The sequence below is a fragment of the Nycticebus coucang genome, chromosome 10 (genome assembly GCF_027406575.1).
Source record: "Nycticebus coucang isolate mNycCou1 chromosome 10, mNycCou1.pri, whole genome shotgun sequence".
Classification (NCBI taxonomy): Eukaryota; Metazoa; Chordata; class Mammalia; order Primates; family Lorisidae; genus Nycticebus; species Nycticebus coucang.
The window spans coordinates 125,126,745-125,147,051 of record NC_069789.1 but is presented as its reverse complement, the minus strand read 5'-3'; the positions used below and the strand labels follow the sequence as shown (position 1 = coordinate 125,147,051).

Sequence of the window (20,307 nt, the reverse complement as noted above, 5' to 3'; positions counted from 1 at the left end):
AGACATCTACTTTCCTTCTTCAAAAGGAAATTCCTATTTTTGATTGTATATTGTCTTTCTAACACATCTTAGTGTGTTTCTTCCCACCATCTAAATGATCTCTTCTTCTTCAGCATGGCTGTGACCCGATCCAAAGATGCTCCTCCTTTCGGCCCCCCCATCCCCAGTGGAACCACATTCCGAAAGTCTGATGTCTTCAGAGACTTCTTGCTAGCTAAGGTGATTAACGCTGAGAATGCTGCACACAAGTCTGACAAGTTCCACACCATGGCCACCAGGACCCGCCAGGAGTACCTCAAGGACCTAGCTGAGAACTGTGTCTCCAACACACCCATTGACTCCACTGGCAAATTCAACCTCATCTCCCTGACCTCCAAGAAGAAGGAGAAAACAAAAGCCCGGGCAGGTGCTGAGCAGCACAGCGCAGGGGCCATTGCCTGGAGGGTGGCGGCTCAGGACTATGCCCAGGGGACAGAAATTGACTGCATTTTGGGAATTTCCAATGAGTTTGTGGTGCTGCTGGACCTACGAACCAAGGAAGTGGTGTTCAACTGCTACTGCGGGGATGTCATTGGCTGGACCCCAGATGCTTCGACCCTCAAAATCTTCTATGGGCGAGGGGACCACATCTTCCTACGGGCCACAGAAGACTCCATGGAAGACATAAGGGAAATTGTGCAGAGACTCAAGGTAAGGGAGGGAGCCAGGCAGTGCTGCAGCAGTGTGCGTGGTTCTGGCTTTAGGAACACCTTCCTGTACCCAGTCAGTTAGGCCTTAAGACACTAACTGGCCTCAAGAAAATCAGAATTGTCACTTACACACTAGAGGTCTGGCAGGTCCCATGGCATGGGTTCTTTCTGGGGAATGTTTAGGCCAGGGATCTGAAGTTCTCCAGCCCTTTACTGTGGAAGGACAAGAGACATACTTATTAACCCTAGAAGTTTGTAGAAAGCATAAATTTACGCTTATGTTAAAAATGTAAGAGGCTGGTGTGGTGGTTCATACCTATAATCGCAGCACTTTGGCAGGCTGAGGTGGGAGGATCACTTGAACCCAGGAGCTAGAGACCAATCGGAGCAACATAGGCTCTGTCTCTACAAAAGATTAGAAAACTACCTGGGCATGATGGTACATGCCTGTAGTTACAGGTACTCAGGAGGCTAAGGCAGAAGGATCAGTGGAGCCCAGGAGTTCAAGGCTGCAGAGTTACTACAGTGAGCTATGATGAGGCCACTCTACTCCAGCATGGGCCAAAGAGCAAGACCCTGTCCCCCCACTCCAAAGAAAGAAAGAAAGATACAGACAGACAGAAAGAAAGAGTACTTTCGGGCGGCGCCTGTGGCTCAAGGAGTAGGGCGCCGGTCCCATATGCCGGAGGTGGTGGGTTCAAACCCAGCCCTGGCCAAAAAAAAAAAAAAAAAGAAAGAGTACTTTCTAGAAGAATTAAAATGTAATGTAAAGGTTTTAGGCCATTAAAGGATAAGGAAGATGCAGGGAGAGAAAAAAATATATAAGAAAGCATGATAAAAGAAACAAGTATAAAAATTATATGAAAGGAATAAGTTCCATGTTAGTAATCACAATAAATGTGAGTGGTTTAAATTGCCCTATTAAAAGATAAAGATTCGGGTGGCGCCTGTGGCTCAGTGAGTAGGGCGCCGGCCCCATATACCGAGGGTGGTGGGTTCAAACCCAGCCCCGGCTGAACTGCAACTAAAAAATAGCCAGGCGTTGTGGCAGGCGCCTGTAATCCCAGCTGCTCAGGAGGCTGAGGCAGGAGAATCGCGGAAGCCCAAGAGCTAGAGGTTGCTGTGAGTCCTGTGACATCATGGCACTCTACTGAAGGTGGTAAAGTGAGACTCTGTCTCTACAAAAAAAAAAAAAAAAAAAAAAAGATAAAGATTCACAGTCTGGCTAGAAATCTTACCCTAAACTCCTGGTGAACAGTTCAGACCATTGACAAAGAGTGGCAGATTGGTGACTGCTTAGTTGGTAATATCTGCCTGGAATGTTGTGCTGAGAAGTACTCGGGCCATATCCATATCTGAGCTTCATGAGAAGGAACACTGTGGTCAGGATGGTCTGTGCAGTGGGTTTAGCAAAGTGACATGTCACACATGCTAAATAGAGAAGGCAGTGTAACACAAGAGTTAGGAGCACAAGTTCTAGAGTCAGAAAGCCTGGCTTCAGGTCCTGGCATGACCCTTACCAACTGTGTAACCTTGACCCAAATTATTCACCCTCTGTGTGACTCAGTTTCCCATCTGAAAAATGGGAACAAGAATCATCCTGCATCATGTTCACATTTTAAGGATAAGATGAGTTATGCTACTCAGACAAGCTTGCCTGACTTGGTTGGCTGTGACCTTACTATACCACTGTGACTTGAGGCTGTCCTCACCCTCCTTGGTCTTTGCTCTCTCTCATTAATTTCAGGTTGAATGAAGACCTGCTGTCAGCTGCCCTAACTCCAAAATGTGCGCCACTTCGGGGAACAATAGCTAGCATTTAGATTTCCTGTTAGAGATGAGGTCTGGGAAGCAGGGCCTCCATCTGTTTTACTCACTTGATTGTCTGATGTGCCTTGAACAGGTCTGGCACATAGTAGATGTTCAATAATCACTGATTGGTTGGTTCTTTAGTTGAATCAGTGTCTTAAAGCCTTACTCTGTGCTAAGCATTTTACATGCATGTTCTCATATAATGTTCACATTCACTCCCTGAAGTATAGGTCCTTTTCTTGCCCACTTGTCAGATGAGGAAACTGAGGCTCAGAGACATAAGGTCGTATAACCAGTAAGTGGCAGAACTGAGGTCTGAATTCAGGTTTTTCTGACTCTGAAACCTTTCTGTGCCCAAACTCAAGACGGTTGCTAACTGTTTACTCAGCATCTCCACGTGGGGACATAGGTGTCTGAGTGATCTATGAAACGTAACACATCCAAGGACAAGCTCCTGGTATCCCCTCACTGAGTTTCAGCTGAGTTTTTGTGTGTCAGTGACCAAGGTCCCATGAGGCCTTATGTGATTGGGCTCCCTGTCGACATCTCTCTGCCCTAGCTACACAAACCTCTGCTGTTTCTCCAGTGTGTGAGGTGGTGCCCAGCCTCAGGGCCTTTGCATGTCCCAAGCCTTCTTGCAGGATCATGTCCCTGATCCCCAGGCGGCTTCTTTGCTCCCCTCCTGCAGGCCTCTGGTCACATGTCACCTTGTTAGTGAAGCCTCATTTTCTAAGATTGCAAAGCTACTTTCTGACCTAGCCCAGATCATATCCCACCTGCCTTCCCATTGTCTGCTACAATTTTATGTATTTGTTCACTATGTGTCTCACCATCCAGGCTGCATCTGGTAGATGCTTAGTGAGCATGAAGAGTGTGTGCCTGAATGCATGCTGTCCTTAGTGACAGCAACAGCAGCATTTAGGGAGGGCCAACTGTGTGTCAGACCCTGCCTGGCATTTTGCATGGCTTTGCATTTCTTTACAAAAGCAGAGTAAGGTAGGTACCGTTACCATCCTCACTTCACAGATGTAGAAACTGAGGCCCAGAGAGGTAAAGCAACTTCCCGTGGCCCAAAGTGAGCTAAGACCTTGGCTTCTTAGACATGAGACTGTTCCATCTCTCAAAATCATGGCAGCAGCTGGTGTTTCTTGAGCAGAGACCATGCTGGGCCCAGTGCCAGGTTACATGTTTTACCCAAGTCCTCTCTGTGCCACTCTGTCCCACACCCGCCCCCGTGCCTACTGTTGATGCAGTCATTTCAGAGCACATTTCCAAAGCCATCCCCCCACCATCAGCCTCAATGCCCCAAAGCCTACTGAGGGACTAGTGGGCAGGAAACGATGACATAAGCCATCTCTTGTGAAGGGGCAGGCTCAGCTTAAGTGACTCATGACAGGGAGTCTCTCTTCCTTGTGAAGCCCTCCAGGGTGAGGATCCCACAGCCTCCCCTGGCAGAGCCAGGGTTCAGACTCAGGCAGGCTGACTTGACCACCCCTGACATCCTGAACTGACAACATCATCTCATTTGTTAATTGAACAAGTTTTATTATGTGTCTGGTGCTTGGACTGGGCAGCACTGGGACACAGTGGTGACCATAATAGGCCCACACCTGCCTTCTTCGGGCTTCCATCCTGGGTGGATATTGAATAAGCAATTACAAGTGCCAAGAGCCTAAAAAAGGGGGTGTTGAGGATGTTGGGAGAGCCTATCAAAAGATGTAGGTCAGACAAGGAGAAGGTCTCAAATCTGTGGGCTGGGTACAATGCCCAGACATATTTAGTTACCAAAACTTAACATTCAGAGGATTTTACATGAATCTGGCTTTCTGACTTCTCTTGAAAACTTAGGGGAATCTGGCTATACTGGGCCTATCTTCGCACATGGCTGTGGTCTGCTGGAGCAGAGAGATGGGTGCTCCCTGTAAATGGGGCACATGGGCACCACTTGGTTGTGATGCTGACCAGCCCGAGTCTCCTGTTCATGTTACCCACCAAGCACCCAAGCTGGTGAGCCAGCCCAGAGGTGTGGGGATGGCATCCCTGAGGAAATGACTTTGAAACTCAGACTAGAGCAGTAAGTAGGATTCATCCTAGTAAAAAATGGTGGGGGGGAGGGGGTGGCCGAGCACGGTGACTCATGCCTGTAATACCAGCACTGGGAGGTCCAGGTGGGTAGAGTGCTTGAGTTCAGGGGTTCGAGACCAGCCTGAGCAAGAGTGAGACCCCATCTCTACTAAAAATAGAAAAACTATAGCTGGGTGTTGTGGCGGCTGCCTGTAATCCCAGCTACTAGGGAGGCTGAGGCAAGAAAATTGCTTGAGCCCAAGAGTTAGAAGTTGCCGTGAGCTATGACGCCACACAGTCTACCAAGGATGACAAAGTGAGACTCTGACTCAATTAAAAAAAAGAAAGAAAAACTAGCGGGGTGTTGTAGTAGGTGCCTATAGGCCCAGCTACTGAGGAGGATGAAGCAGGAGGATTGCTTGACCCTAAGAGTTTGCTGTGAGCTACGAGGATGCCACAGCACTCTACCCAGGGCAACAGAGTGAGACAGGCATTTTTATTATGACTTAATCTTTTTTTTTTTTTTTTAAATGAATGGATACACTCCCTTTATTTTATTTATTTTTTTTTTTTTTGTGGTTTCTGGCCAGGGCTGGGTTTGAACCCGCCACCTTCGGCATATGGGACCGGCACCCTACTCCTTGAGCCACAGGCGCCGCCCAATCTTATTATTTTTTTAAATTTTATTTTAGAGATAGTCTCGTTCTGTCACCCACGCTGCAGTGTGGTGACCTGATCACAGCTCACTGTAACCTCGAACTCATGGAGTCATGGGATCCTCCTGCCTCAGCTTACAGGCATGTGCCACCATACCAGCCAATTTCTCATACACATTGGGTCTTACTGTGTTACTCAGGGTAGTCCCAAACTCCTGGGCTCAAGTGAGCCTTCCACCTCAGCCTTCCAAAGTGCTGGGGTTATAGGTATGAGCCATTGTGCCCGGCCTTCATTTTTAAATAAAATAAATAAAATTAATGAAAAGAAAAATGGCCATGGGAGCCACATAGCAATAGGTAGTTCAGCAGAGCGGATAAAAATCAAGGGTTAAAAGTCATCTGCTTTATGACCCTGGGCAAGTAACAGTACTCGCAGATTTCTCATTTGTAAAATAAGCAAATTAGTTATACCTACCTCAGAAGTTGACATATCAGTGAAATTGAGCATATAAAGTAGCTCAAGCGGCTAAGGCGCCAGCCATGTACACCAGAGCTGGTGGGTTCGAATCCGGCCTGGGCCTGCCAAACAATGACAACAACTACAACCAAAAAATAGCTGGGCATTGTGGTGGGCGCCTGTAGTCCCAGCTACTTGGGAGACTGAGGCAAGAGAATCGCTTGAGTCCAGGAGTTGGAGGTTGCTGTGAGCTGTGATGCCACAGCACTCTACCCAGGGCAATAGCTTGAGGCTCTGTTTCAAAAATAAATTAAATAAATAAATAAATAAAGGGCTCAACTATGCCTGGTGTACAAATCTGCCTCCAGGAAAATCAGCTTTGATGAGGGGGTCAAGAGCCATGTGGCTGCATAAAATAGCAGAGGTGTTTTTGAATTGGTTTTGTGTTGGGTGTCAGAAGCTGCTGTCTGTGCCCTGTGTCCTTTCTGGAACTTTGCAAACATCAGGAATGGTTCTCTCCATGTGGGACTTCTTTGATTTGCTACCAAAGCAATGGAGACAAAGTTTCAGGATACTAAGAGACAGGGTGGCTCTCTTTTCCTCGTCTAAAATGATCCAAAGCAGTTAGAGTAGGTTATCACAGACTGAGCTGCTAGATTTGACTAAAAGATCCAGGAGTTGACGTAGGGCAGGAGTTTATTCTCTTAGTTATTGCTCCAGCTGGTGAGGGCCAGCAGGGACGGCTTCAGGTCTTCAGGCTTCTTGTGTCTCTCCTGTTCTTTTCTATTGATGCAGGTAAGTTCTTTCGTTCTGCATGGTCAGACTGAGTCCCTCATGTCCATGTTCCTGTCTGCAAGAAAGGAGAAAACGTGAGCGTGAAGGGCAGGCAGTTTTATCTTTAAGAATATGAGGTTGAGTTCTGTTGCTTTCTATCCTGTTGGCCAAAACTGAGTCATATGTTTGTACCCAGCTGCAAAGAAGTTGAGGGTTGCAGTCTTCAACTAAGTGGCTGAATGCCGTCAAACCCTGTCTCACCGCGGGGGTCTAATTACTAAAAGGAAGAGGGGGGAAATGGATAATGGACCACAGTTGAAAGTCCTTGCCAAGGCAATGTTTATTGAGTCATTACCTATACTCTTTCCAGGTCTCTGTGGAAGGTTGGCCCCCTCCTGATGGGAACAGCTTGGGACTCTGAGGGCTGGTGTGGCCTAATTGGTCATGGGCATAGACACATAGGACTTTTCTACCTAACCACAGCCAAACCCTTTGGGCACAAGAGTGACTGCTTCAAAGGGAAAAAGAGTAATAGACTAGATAAATGAAAGCAGTCACAATTTTTTTTTAATTGAACTAACTTGCCTTTCAAACGAATTTTACTTTTTCATTATGGAAAATTTCAAACATATGCTGAAGTAGAAGAGATTGTATACGAACCCTATCTCCATTATTGGCTTCAGTGGCATCAATTTATGGCTAATTTTGTTTCTGTTTCCCCCATACAAATCTTAGACATTGTATCATTTTATCTGTGAACAGTTCAGTATTTGTTTATAAAAGAAACAGACTCCAAAAAACTACTTTTTCATTACACATAAATAATTAATAGTTGGAAGCTGTGGCTAATCCTAACACTCTGGGATGCCAAGGCAGGTAGATCGCCTGAGTTCAAGACCAGCCTGAGTAAGAGCAAGACCCCGTCTCTACTAAAAATAGAAAAAAAACTAGCTGGGCATTGTGGCAGACACCTATAGTCCTGGCTACTTGGGAGGCTGAGGCAGGAGGATTGCTTGAACCCAGGAGACTGAGGTTGCTGTGAGATATGACACTACAGCACTCTATCCAGGGCAACAGTGTGAGACTCTATCTCAAAGAAAAAGAAAAATTAACAGTGATTTCTATTGCCACCTGTTATGTGGGTTGTGAAATCAATTTCTGGGTCTCAATAATTTTAAAGAATACATGTCTTAGTCTGTTTGAGATGCTATAAGAAAATACTTAGCTGAGATTGTGATTCATCTCTGTAATCCCACCTACCCAGGACGCTGAGGCAGGAGGATCACTTGAGGCCAGGAGTTTGAGGCTCCAGTGGCTTATACACAACAGAAATTTGTTTCTCATAGTTCCGGAGGCTGGGAAATCCAGGATCAAGATGCTGCCAGGGCTGGGTCCAGTGGCACATCAGTAATTCTAGCCCTCTGACAGGCCAAGCCAGGTGGATTGCTTGAAGTCAGGAGTTCAAGACCACCCTGAGCAAAGCAATACCCCATTTCTACTAAAAAAGAAAGATGAGCCAGGCATGGTGGCACATGCCTATAGTCCCAGCTACTCAGGATTCTCAGGGAGGATGGCTTGAGCCCAGAAGTTTGAAGTTGCTGAGAGCTAGGCTGAGGCCTCAGCATTCTAGCCCAGGTGACAGAGCAAGACTGTGTCACACACACACACACACACACACACACACCCACACAGGTGCTGTCAAGTTCAGTGTGTGATGAGGACCTTTGAGGTCACAGATGGCAACTTCTTGCTGTGTCCTCACCTGGCAGAAGAGGTGAACAGGCTCCTTGGGCCTCTTCTATAGTAACACTGATCCCATTTATTAGCGCTGAGCAATAGCAGTAGGATAGGAAAAATTAAAAAGTATCAAAAGACATTTTTGAGTAAAGACAAGTACTGTTTGGTGAAGCATTGTTTTAGACTTACATATTTCTCCTACTTCCCAAATTCTCACTGTCCAAATCAGGAACCGAAACGATTTGGTGACATTTTCAGGTCAGCCCTTTGCAATCTAAACTCTTACTTCTTGCTATCCACACTCCAGAATGTGACCAATTTGGATTGCAAGGAACATTTGTAGCTGTGGATGTATGTGTAAATGTGTGAATGTGTAGAGTAGTTTGCGACATAAAAATTATTTCTCTTAGAGCGGTGGTCAGAGAAGTATGAAAGCCAGTACTCTGGTGGGCACCTTAAATCGCATCCTTCCTAGCCAGAGAAGGGGAAAGAATAGGCAGATCTGGCTGTAACTTGCTTGAATAGCCATGGCTTGTTAAGTTCATGTTGCTTTTAATCCCAAGAAGAGGAGGGAGTTGCTAAGGGCATGTTAAGGGCAGGCTCATTCTCTTCAGCAGGGCCTCATACCTATGCTGATATGTTGTCATGAGGAAACCTCACACAGGTGAAGCAGGGAGTGATTGGCGGTGAGGCCCAGTCACCTGTGGTTGGCTGGCTCCACCCTGGGGGAAGAGTTTGGGCCTCCAGGAATGACATCCTAAAGTAAAGAAATATGGAATGAGCGCCTGATCTGGAAAGGATCCCGGTATTGCTGGTCTTTTGATTCTCCTGCTTGTTTTCTATTTTCTACAGTTATTGTATCCATTAGAATATGATTGAATGGCTTATAATAACAAAGCTTTCTTTCTCTTTCTTTCTTTTTTTTTTTGAGACAGAGTTTCACTCTGTCCCTCTGGGTAGAGTTCCGTAGCGTCATAGCTCACAACAACCTCAAAATGCTGAGTACAAGCGATCATCCACCCACCTCAGCCTCCCCAAGTGGGAGGCGTGAGCCACTGGGCCTGGCTAACAAAGTTTTATTTTTTGCTCAATGCCATGTATCCATCCTGGGTTCAGCTGGGGACTCCACTCCACAATATTCTGACACTGGGACCCAGCTGTCCAAATAGCCACCGTTGTCTAGAATATTACTGCTCTTTGTGGCAGTAATAGGGAAAAGGCTTGTGGAAGGTCACATTGGCAATTAAATACCCCAACCCAGAGGACACGACAATTCCACTGACAACTTGTTCCCCAAAACAAGTCCCAAAGCACCCCATTTCCCAACTACAAGGGAGCTTAGAAATGCAGTCCCACCCGCTGTGGGAAGAAGGGAGACCAATGTTCAGAGCAGCGTTTTCAACCTTTTTTACCTCATGACACACTTCTGCAGCACACTTAAATTATGTTGATCAAAAAAAAAGAGTAAAGCAAGGAATATACTTGCTTTCAAACATAGTTTAATTAATGATCTTTAAAAATGTTTGTGGCACACCTAAGATCCTCCCACGGCACACCAGTGTGCCACAGCACACAGGTTGAAAAGTCACAGTCTAGAGAATGAGGCTCCTGACTGCCCGGCTCTCTGCATGGTAAGAAGCCACAGAGTTGTGGAGCCAAGGGTCCTCTCCAGAAACTGGGAAGCCAGGCTGAGGCCGAATGGACGTTCACCCCGCTGGGACCCCAGCCTGACATGGGAGGGCTGGTAGGAATCAGCAGGTCTTTGGCCTTAAGGAGGGAATTTGATCCAGGGTCTTCAGAGGAGCTGACCCAGCAGCTTCTGTTTGGGTCACCCTGCCTCTTGCTTGCAGGTGATGACCAACGGCTGGGAGACGGTGGACATGACCCTGCGGCGGAACGGGCTTGGGCAGTTGGGCTTCCACGTGAAGTATGACGGGACAGTGGCCGAGGTGGAGGACTACGGGTTCGCCTGGCAGGCTGGCCTCCGGCAGGGCAGCCGGCTGGTGGAGATCTGTAAGGTGGCCGTGGTCACGTTGACCCACGACCAAATGATTGACCTGCTGCGTACCTCTGTCACTGTGAAGGTGGTCATCATCCCGCCTTTCGACGATGGCACACCCCGGAGGTAAGGGTGTCCACCCTGAGGAGCTCCTCGAATGCTGGTGGGTGGGCTCCCTGGCACTGTCACATGAAGCCTCAGTGAGGGGGGAGAGATAGGCCCTTTCTCAGCAGGAATAGTGACAATGGAGACATCAGTGGCAGAGAACATCTATCACTGTGTCCACTTTCTGGTTTCAGTTCTTCACATGTGTATTATCCCAGTCTCCACAGGTACCTCGTTTCTCCTGTTTTCTGCATGAAGGACACAGTGTGACAAGTAACTTGCCCATGTGCACACTGCACTGCGTCCATTTGCTCGGCGTGTGTTTACTGCACCCCTAATGTGTGTAAGCTCCAGTCAGCGCTGGGGATACTGCAGGGGGCAAAGCAACAGTGCCTGCTCGCTTGGCGTTCGTCTTCTACCGGGAAAGACAGGCAGTAAAGGAAGAAATGCATAACACAGGGTCAGGGAGGAGAAGTTCTGAGAAGGAAATTAAAGCAGGGTGAGCCAAGGATGAGAGCGGCTTACAAGGTGGGCAGGGAAGGCTCCCTGGTGGAGGCAGCCATGTGATTTTCTGGGCCAGACGGGCTCCAGATGGGAGGTGGCCAGGGCCCAGGGCCCACACGGCTGTGGCCTGGCACATTCCTGGAGCACAGGGAGACCTGTACGCTGGACCAGAGAGAGCAGGGTAAGAGCTGGGAGCAGAGACAGGTAATGGACCAGGAGAGTAGCTTGGGTGCTACTCTTAAGTGGAAGCCGGTGGGGCTCATGTTTCTTTTGTTTCATTTTTTAATGGAATATCACAAATATAATGAAAGTATACAAAGCCTCCATTTGAACATTTGTAAACATTTGGCCAGTTTTTTTGTTTGTTTTTTGATCTCATAATTTCTATATCCTCTTCCCCTGGCCAGAGGGGAAACAATCTCAGACCTTGGAATAATCTCTACACAATAAGGATCTTTTTTCCATGGGGCGGCGCCTGTGGCTCAGCGGGTAGGGCGCCGGTCCCATATGCCGGAGGTGGTGGATTCAAACCCAGCCCCGGCCAAATTAAAAAAAAAAAAAAAAAGGATCTTTTTTCCTTCTTACACCTAACACATGTAGCAGTAATTCCTTAATATCAACCCTTTCCTAAAAGAAGTTACATTTGGCTCATGTCTCTCTTAGGGCCCTGTGGATCTCTAAGCTTCCCTTCTCCCTTTTTTGTTTTTAAGACAGTCTCAGTCTGTCACCCTGGGTAGAGTATCATAGCATCACAGCTCACAGCAACCTTAAACTCTTGGGCTCAGGTGATCCTCTTGCCTCAGCCTCCAAGTACCTGGGACTATAGGCACTTGCCACCCCACCCAGCTAATTTTTCTATTTTTAGTGGAGATGGGGTCTTGCTCTTGCTCAGGCTGGTCTTGAACTCCCGAGTTCAGGCAATCCACCCACCTCAGCCTTCTAGAATGTTAGGATTACAGGCATGAGCCAATGTATCTGGCCTGCTTCACAAATCTTATCTCCAATTTCACAATCACCTTTGTGGAAATGATCTGTTGCCCTTATTTTATGAATGGAGAAACTGAGGCACGGGGGTGAGACCATTTGCTTAGGGTCACAGGTAACATGGGGAAGAGCTGGGATTCAAACCAGGGCACCCTACTGAGGTACCCTCACTGTACAGCCTGCCTTCCCCACAATGCTCCACTGCCTGCCCTTTGTCATCTGAAATAATTGTCTCAAAAAAAAAAAAAAAAAAAGATACATAAAACACGTGGGACTATACTTGGCCCCAGGGACTCTAGCGACATTAGCTCTGAGCTGCTGAGTGTGAGGAAGATAAAGGGCACTTACGCTCATACTGGGCAGTGTGGTCAGGGAAGGTCCACAGCTGAGAACAAAGGCCTTCAACTTGCTGACAGACCAGAAAGTGGGGCTGTGAGATGAAGCAGTTAGAGCCAGGACGAGGACAGGAGATGCGGTGACAGTGAGTGCCATAGTCACATATTACCTCACTGGGCTCGCATGGTCCCTAATTTAAAGATGAGAAAAACAAGGTCCACAGTGGCCAAGTTGCTCACGAAAAGTTGCACAGCTGGTAAGGGACAAAGCAAACCTCAAGTCCAGGATGGCCCATCTCCATTATACTCTGTTGCCTCTAAAAGCCATCATGAACTATGGGCATGCGAGTGTGAGTGCTCCATCCATACCTTCCTGCGTGTTGTGCACACTCTGAATAGTATGGGGCACAGTTCTGGGAAGACCCAAACCCTTGGCTGTCCCTAGCCATCCCCCTAGTCCATCCACCTTAGGATTCCAGCCAAGCCACAGGTGCCCTTATTCCCAGCATTCTTCCCGTGTCGCCTTCCGTCTCTACACAGAGCCACGTCCCAGCTGCACTCACTCAGATCTCTGCAGGGGCAAGTCCAGCCCAGGTAACCCCGCAGGTGAGAGCCTTGGCAGTTGTGCTCCTCAGGCAGGGAAGGGTTGATATTAAAGGAAAGGAGCTTCTCCTTTGCTTTCCACACACTGTCATTCTCACAGCAGTGTGTACAAGAAGTCAGCTTACCTGTCGGATGGTTCTCCAAAAGTCAGGGAGTGGGAGAGAGGCCACAAAGGGATCTCATATGCACAGGTAGGGACAAATTGAAGCAAAAACCATAGTCTGCAGTTCTCTGGCTTTGAAGAGACAAGACCAGGGAGGCTGCAACCAGACAGATGAGTTCTGCTCTCTGCCCCATTTAAAAGGAAGATGTACCATCCTGCCCTCTTTACAAGGCAGCTACTGAAACAGGATCTCCTGTTTACACGGGCGGGTGTGGTTTGAGACTTTGGTGGTTTTTGTTGTTCTTCAAATGCAGAGGTGTTTAGCTGCCCTCATTTGCAGAGCTGATAACCCCAGCTCTGGAGTCTCTCCAGCCCTAGGTCCTGGCTCCTGGCTCCAGTGTCTGTCTCAATGAGCCCTAAGGGGTGGACCTGGGGAAAAGGCAGGGGTGCCCTCACTGTCACCAGCCAGGCTGCACAGCCATTTGTCCCAACTCCATTCTCTTCAGACACTAAAGACAGTGCAAGGGGTCATCCTCCCACCCCCAGGCCATAAGGCTGGAGTTCTCAGTGAGACCCATGCCTTGGGCCAAAGCTAGGCTGGACCAAACTTCTGGGAAGATGTCCTGAGCCTCTGATAAGATGTGTCACCAGGACCTTGGGCAGCCGTGCAGGCTCAGGAGGGATGCTCTCACCCACTGTCTCTGTTGTGGCCTGATGGAGATGGCCATCCTGGAATGTCTTTTTCCCCATTACTTAGATCTAATGTCTCTGATCAGGGGAAGTTGGAAATTCCTCCCTAAAAAGGGACATCAAAACCCCATAAGTGAGTGAGCAGAGGAGATAAGAAAGGAGTGTCTGTGACCCCCAGAAACAAGGCTGTCAGGACTCAAGGAAAGGAGGCAGTGAGGGAAAGTGGTCATAGCTGGGTAGAGGGCAGACACCATCTGCGTGTGAACCAGGAGGCTGAGGTGGTTTATTTATGAATACTTACAGTGTAGGCAGAAGCCTAAAGGTAACCTAAAATCCATCCATAGGGAACCAGCTGAGTCAACCCCAGGTCCTTGGGTGATGTTATAATGTTAATTAGTTGTTTAAAGACAATGAAGTGAATCCATATTGCTAAGGGGGCATGATATGTTATGTTCATATGTTCATTGTGAGGGAGGCAATGCTGTACAGGGACAGCATTGCTGTCTTTTTTTTTTTTGAGACCGAGTCTCACTTTGTTGCCCTCAGTAGAGTGCCATGGTGTCACAGCTCACTGTAACCTCCAACTCATGGGCTTAAGCGATTCTCTTGCCTCAGCCTCCTAAGTAGTTGGGACTACAGGCGCCCACCACAATGCCCAGCTATTTTTTGTTGCAGTTGTCGTTGTTGTTTAGCTGGCCCAGGCCGGGTTCGAACCCACCAGCCTCGGTGTATGTGTCTGGTGCCATAACCACTGTGCTACGGGCGCCAAGCCATAGTGTGCTGACTTTTTATTACCATTTTAAGTAATTTTTTTTTTTTTTAGACAGAGTCTCACTTTGTCACCCTGGATAGAGTGCCATGGCACCATAGCTCACAGCAACCTCAAACACTTGGGCTTAAACAATTCTCTTGTCTTAGCCTCCCAAGTAGCTGGTACTACAGGCACCCACCACAACACCTGGCTTTTTTTTTTTTTTTTTTTTTTTTTTGCAGTTTTGGGCTGGGTTTGAACCTACCACCTCGGTATATGGGGCCAGTGCCCTACTCCTTTGAGCCACAGGCATTGCCCATGTCTGGCTATTTTTTAGAGACACCCTTGCTCAGGCTGGTCTCAAACCAGTGAGCTCAGACAATCCACACGACCTGCCTTGGCTTCCCAGAGTCCTGGGATTATAGGTGTGAGCCACCTCTCCCGGCCTTAAGTAATAATTTTTATTGATTGATTGAGACAGAGTCTCACTATGTCACCCTCAGAGCGCCGTGGCGTCTTAGCTCACAGCAACCTCAAACTCTTGGGTTCAAGCAATCCTCTTGCCTCACCCTCCCAAGTAGCTAGGACTATAGGCACCTACCATAACACCCAGCTATAATTTTTATTAATTTTTTTTTTTTTAGATGGAGTCTCATTCTTTTGCCCTGGGTTGAGTGCCATGGTGTTGTTGTAGTTCACAACAACATCCAGCTCTTGGGCTCAACTGATCCTCTTGCCTCAGCCTCCAGAGTAGCTGAGACTATAGGCACCTGCCACAATACCCAGCTAGTTTTTCTATTTTTAGTAGAGATGGGGCCTTGCTTTTGCTCAGGCTGGTTTCAAACTCCTGAGCTCAAGCTATCTTCCCAGAGTGCTGGGATTACAGGTGTGCATGGCCTATTTTAAGTAATAATTCCTTGTCTGCATAGAATGTTTCCAAAAGAATGCACAAGAAATTAGGAGCAATGGCTGCTTCTGGTGAGTGAAACAGGGATGAAGATAGGGATGCCCTTTTATGCCACTTCGATCTTTAAAAACCATTCAGAAATTAAATCAGTGGAGTAGGGCTTCTCTAATGTTATAGTTGAACATCAGTGTCAGCACAGGCTGCTCAGTAAAGTGCAAATTCCTGGGCCCTGCCTCAAGGGGGGAATTCTGATATCCATGAGCTGAGGCGGAGCCAGGTAATCTGCATTTTCCCCTAAACACTCAGGGTGATCTAGATGCTGGGGATTTTCAGATCACCAGGGAAGGTTGGAGAGTAGTAGAAGCTGGGGAGGAATTTTTTTCAGAGTCCCAAGGTGGGAGTGGGTGGATTTCAGAAAGTGGAAGGGAGGCTTCAGCCTTTGAGTTTGTATGAAGAGTGGGTTGACATTCCATAGAATCAGCTGGAGAAAGCAACAGCAACAGCTTCGGTTTGTTAAGCATTTGGTGTGCACCAGACTGCCAGGGGTCATAGGATGCATACAATCACCCCCATCTTATAGATTAGGAAACTGAGGCTATGAGAAGGAAATCTCCCAGCCAAAACCATGCAGGTGGTAACAGAGCTAGATCTGACCCCACCATCTGGCCCAGGAACCTTGGCTCTCTACCTCTCAGTACTGCCTTCAAAGTGATTGAATATTATTTCCTCCTTTATTTTTCTTTCTTTTTTCTTTTCTTTAAGAGACAGGATCTATTTATGTTACCCAAGCTGGCCATGAACTCCTGAGCTCAAGTGGTCTTTCTGCCTCAGCCCTCTGAGTAACCAGGACTACAGGCATGCACCACCATGCCCAGCTGTGTTTCCCTCTTTGAAGTCATATCTACCGGCTCCTAGCTCAAGGTGAAGCTGTCAGTAACTAGAGAAAAGGTCAAAAGCTCAAGATATCTACCTGTGGGCTCCCAGACCACTGCACAGTGGGCCATTGTGGATGGTTGTTAAAATTGTGGGCTTTGGAATTAACTCATTGTTTATATCCAGTTTCTACCTCTTACTAGCTGTGTAACCTTGGACAAGTTACTTCTTGTCTCAAATTAACTTATCTCTACAATGTGATGAACTAATCAGGACTCTGGGTACCAGCAACAGAACAAACTCAAACATAGTGAAGCAAAAGCCTTCCCTGGCTCATGTACCTGACAAAGCTAGGAGAAAGGGAAGATTCAGGCGTGCCTGTATCCAGGGACTCAGACACGTTCATCAGGAGTCTCTATCACATGTCCCCTTTTCTGTGTTGCTGTCATTCTCAGGTGGTCTCCCACCTCCTGGGGATAAAGATGACCCCCCATATTTACACACAGCTCTGGACTTGGGTCCCACCCTAGCTCAGCAGCTTCAGTAGAAATAGATTTTTTCACCTAATAGTTCCAGCAACAGTTTTGTGTTGGCTCTGAGTAGCCCTGTTTAGGGCACATGCAGTCCTATGCTCAAGTCATTGTATCCTGGGGGAGAAAGGTTTCTGACTGGTCAGGCCTGGGTTATGTGCTCACACCTGGAGCCAAGAAGTGGGATGAGCCCCACCCTGAGCACACAGAGCTGTTAACAGGAGAAAGGGGTGTAGAAGTCAGCCAGGCAGGAACAGCAGGTGCGTGCTGCTTGGGGGTGATGATGGCACCTTCCTCCTTCTCGGCCCAGGCCTGGCATACTTACAGGCTCTGTTGGACGCTCGTGTTGTTGTTCCTCACCTGATGCCTGGTGAGACATCAGCACCTGCCAGTCCCAGGAGACGGCAGGACTGCTGAATGTCAGGCCCAACCGTAATGCTGCTGAGGGATGCAGTATGTTGGGCCCAAGCACCAGAGCATGCCTTTGGTCTATCATTTGATGAGTCCTTACCAGCCATGTCCTGGCCCACAGCCTTTGTTGTAACAAGATACCTGAAACTACATAATTTATAAAGGTCTCTGGCCACTCCCTGGCCGGATTTCTCACAGTTCTGGAGGCTGGAAGTCCAAAGCCAAGGTATTGGCAGGCTAGGGCCTGATCTCTCTACTTGCAAGATAGCACCTTGAATGCTGCACCCTCTGGAGAAGAGGGACATCATGTCGTCACCTGCAGAGAGTTCTCACACTCCCACAAGCCCTTTTTATAACAGCATTTTTTCATTCATGAGGACTTTACACTCAATACCTCCTTTAGGCCCCACCTCCCAACAATTGCATTAGGCATTAAGTTTCCAGCACCTGACTTTTGGGGGACATAGCAGACTCTAGGCACCACGTCCTCCAGATATTTTACTGATGGCCATGAAATTTCTCTAGGCTCCAGGTAACTCAGGAGAGCCTAGAGGATTGGCTCAGTGGGGGCATGAGAGCTTCCAGGCCGAGGGCTTCCTAAAGCTCATCTCTCACAGCTGCTGGGAGGTAGATTTCGTGAGCACAGCCCCTCCTCAGGCGCAGAGCCCCTTCCTGTGCAGGGCTGCAGCAGTGGTGGAGAATGCCAGCCCTGCCCGCGGATCTCCCTGCCTCAGGTCAGGAACGCTGCAGTATCTGTGCCAACCTGGTCTGGGGGGAGTCACAGGCTGCTCCACATCTATTTCAAGGTTCTGGATTTCATGGCTTTTTTTTTTTTTTTTTTTTTAACCACCCTGCAAAGTAGGTCACCTGCTCCTCTTCCAGCTGCCTTTGAGATTCTTTGGAACAAGGCAGATACTGTCCTTTGATTCTGAGGGCATCCGTCTTTCTGGCCCCAGTACAGCTAAAGGGGGCCAAGCTGGTCCACAGAGGGCACTGGCAGACTTGATTCCTGGGTCAGGTGGAAGAGGGAGAAAGGGAAACGGGAGAGTGGGAGGGCGGGAGAGGAGGTGACGTAAGAAGGGCCTGGCAATCAGAGCCCCTGTGTTGGGCCCTGTCCTGGTTGAGGACTCTGAGCTGGTAAGTTTCCGACCAATTTAAAGGCTATCCACTTTATTTATGAAATAGGCCATCGTGGTTTGGATGTGGCCAGGAAAACTCAGCTCTGGCAGCAGACACGTGTGCTGGTGGGCCGGGGCCTTTCTGAGTAACAAAGTTTTTCTTCCCAGGGGGTGGCCAGAGACCTATGACATGAATACCTCGGAGCCCAAGACCGAGCAGGACAGCCTCACACCTGGGGGCCGGCCCCCCTACCGCAGCAATGCTCCCTGGCAGTGGAGTGGGCCCGCATCCCATAACTCTTTACCAGCCTCTAAGTGGGCCACTCCAGCCACCCCTGGCCATGCCCAGTCCCTGAGCCGGCCCCCAAAGCAGGCCTCCATGGTCCCCTTCCGGGAGTCCCAACCACTACACAGCAAGAGGTAAGGACCCACCAAGGGCCATCCCCACCCCCTCCTGCCACATGTCCACTCATGTTCTTGGCCCTTCTCTCCCCCCCCTTTCCTCCAGTCTCTTTCTTGCCTGAGCCTCCCTGCCTCCCCTCTTATCCTCATGTCTCCATGTTCCTTCCCGCCCTCCTTCCCCTTAAAGTGTCAATGTGGTCCTCTTGCTCAGTGCTGGGGAGCTCAGTGAAACTCTTGTGTTTTTTTTTAAAGGTGAAGAGACTGATGAGCGCGAAATTTAGGACAGTGCTTTCTTCTTGGGAGGGCAGGGAAGAAGAGAGGCCTCAGTTCAGTGTTATCAGCCCTGTGCTAGTCATTGGGTTGGGTGAAAGCTGTAGGGAGTTTGTTTCATTATGATGACAAATAGAATTTACAGATATTCTTTTGAATATACTGTATATTAAAAGATAAAGAAAAATTTCCCCATAATGAATAAATCCAATTTGTAGAGCAAAAGCTGAGGGGCAGGGGACAGCAGTGCAACCTGGAAGAGGGGACACGGGGTATCCGGCTTGCCCCTGCCCTATGCTCGGAACCTGTCTCTCCATCCCTAGCAGTGGAGAGCTGAGGAGATGTGGCTGGGCCTGCAGGAAAAGCCCATCTGTCCCTGTATCCTCTGAGGGTAGGGGTCCCCTCCCATTCGCCTGACTCCTTCTCCTGTCATTCCAGACCAGTCAGCTTCCCAGAAACCCCTTACACGGCATCACCAGCAGGGGCCGACAGAGTCCCTCCCTACCGACAGCCTTCTGGGAGTTTTTCCACCCCCGGCTCGGCCACCTACGCGAGATACAAGCCATCCCCAGAAAGGTCAGAATCTCTTCATTCTTTTCAAATTAAGGAACCTGATGAAAGCTGTGGCTTCTTCCCCAGGAAATGTAGTCCCCATACAATTTTGTTTGCCATTTTATGGGCTTTCTGGACCCCTGAAGGTCATCAGAGGACCCTCCCCCAGGGGATTGGCTATGTCTCATATTAATTTTAGGGCTGCTCCCTTTGTAGTTCCTAAGCCTGACGACTGGGTTTCCATGCTCATGTAGGAGGTGCACTGCCCTCACACTGTGTCAGGACGTCAGCACAGTGCCCCCCATGTCATGGTAAGATAAAAAAGGCTGAAGTGGGCTGAGTGGGGGGTCACCGCTGGCTTTTCTTCAGCAGCAAGACTGCCATCTAACATGGCCACTCATTTGACTCTCCACCCCCCACTCCTGAGAACAGACCATCAGCATTGTCTGGACTGATCTTCAGGCTTTAGTCCTGTCCCTGTGTAGCCATCCCCAACCTGGTAGCCTGAGAGATCTCCCCAGAACCTCCATGGCTTCCCCGTGCCTTCAGGATAAGCCCAGCTCTGCAACTTGGCATTGAAGGTCCTGCAGGACCTGGCTCCAGCTGAGCTTGCTCCCCTCTGCCTTCAGCCCCAGTACCTGTGTCCTTCCTCTCCCCAGTCCCTATGTCAGGGGCAGCCAGTAGTCCCTCATCCTCAGGCCCTGGGCCTCATCCTGGATGCCTCCTTCCCTGTTTGCCCTTTGTCCATCCACTCAGCCTCCTGCAGAGTTCTGTCACCTGCCCCCTCCTCCTTCCCTGCTGCCTTGCCCTGGCCACTCCAGAGGGCTTTACCATACCTCTTCTAATCCTTCCTCCACTTGTCAAGCAGAAGGTTCTTTCTATGTCTGCCTGTGTCTGTCTCCTGCTCCAAACCCTCCCAAGACTCCTAGAACCCTCAGAACACAGCCTCAGCCCCTCCCTCTGGCCGCCCAGACCCCTTAC

At 48.7% G+C, this 20,307-nt stretch overlaps 1 protein-coding gene and 1 non-coding gene across 9 annotated transcripts in view; both read left to right on the top strand.

Moving 5' to 3' along the window:
• The window catches only part of SIPA1L3 (signal induced proliferation associated 1 like 3), a 243,193-nt gene that overhangs the window by 163,462 nt on the left and 59,424 nt on the right, over positions 1 to 20,307 (top strand). For all 8 annotated transcript variants that reach the window (XM_053604660.1, XM_053604658.1, XM_053604653.1 and 5 more), the window contains 4 exons: positions 114 to 690; positions 10,040 to 10,314; positions 18,271 to 18,522; positions 19,213 to 19,350. In XM_053604660.1, the coding sequence (XP_053460635.1) occupies positions 114 to 690; positions 10,040 to 10,314; positions 18,271 to 18,522; positions 19,213 to 19,350 (1,242 nt within the window). The remainder of the gene's footprint in view (positions 1 to 113; positions 691 to 10,039; positions 10,315 to 18,270; positions 18,523 to 19,212; positions 19,351 to 20,307) is intronic.
• LOC128598042 (small nucleolar RNA U13) lies at positions 19,531 to 19,635 on the top strand. The gene has a single exon (XR_008383554.1). It is a non-coding gene; the product is annotated as a small nucleolar RNA U13 (small nucleolar RNA).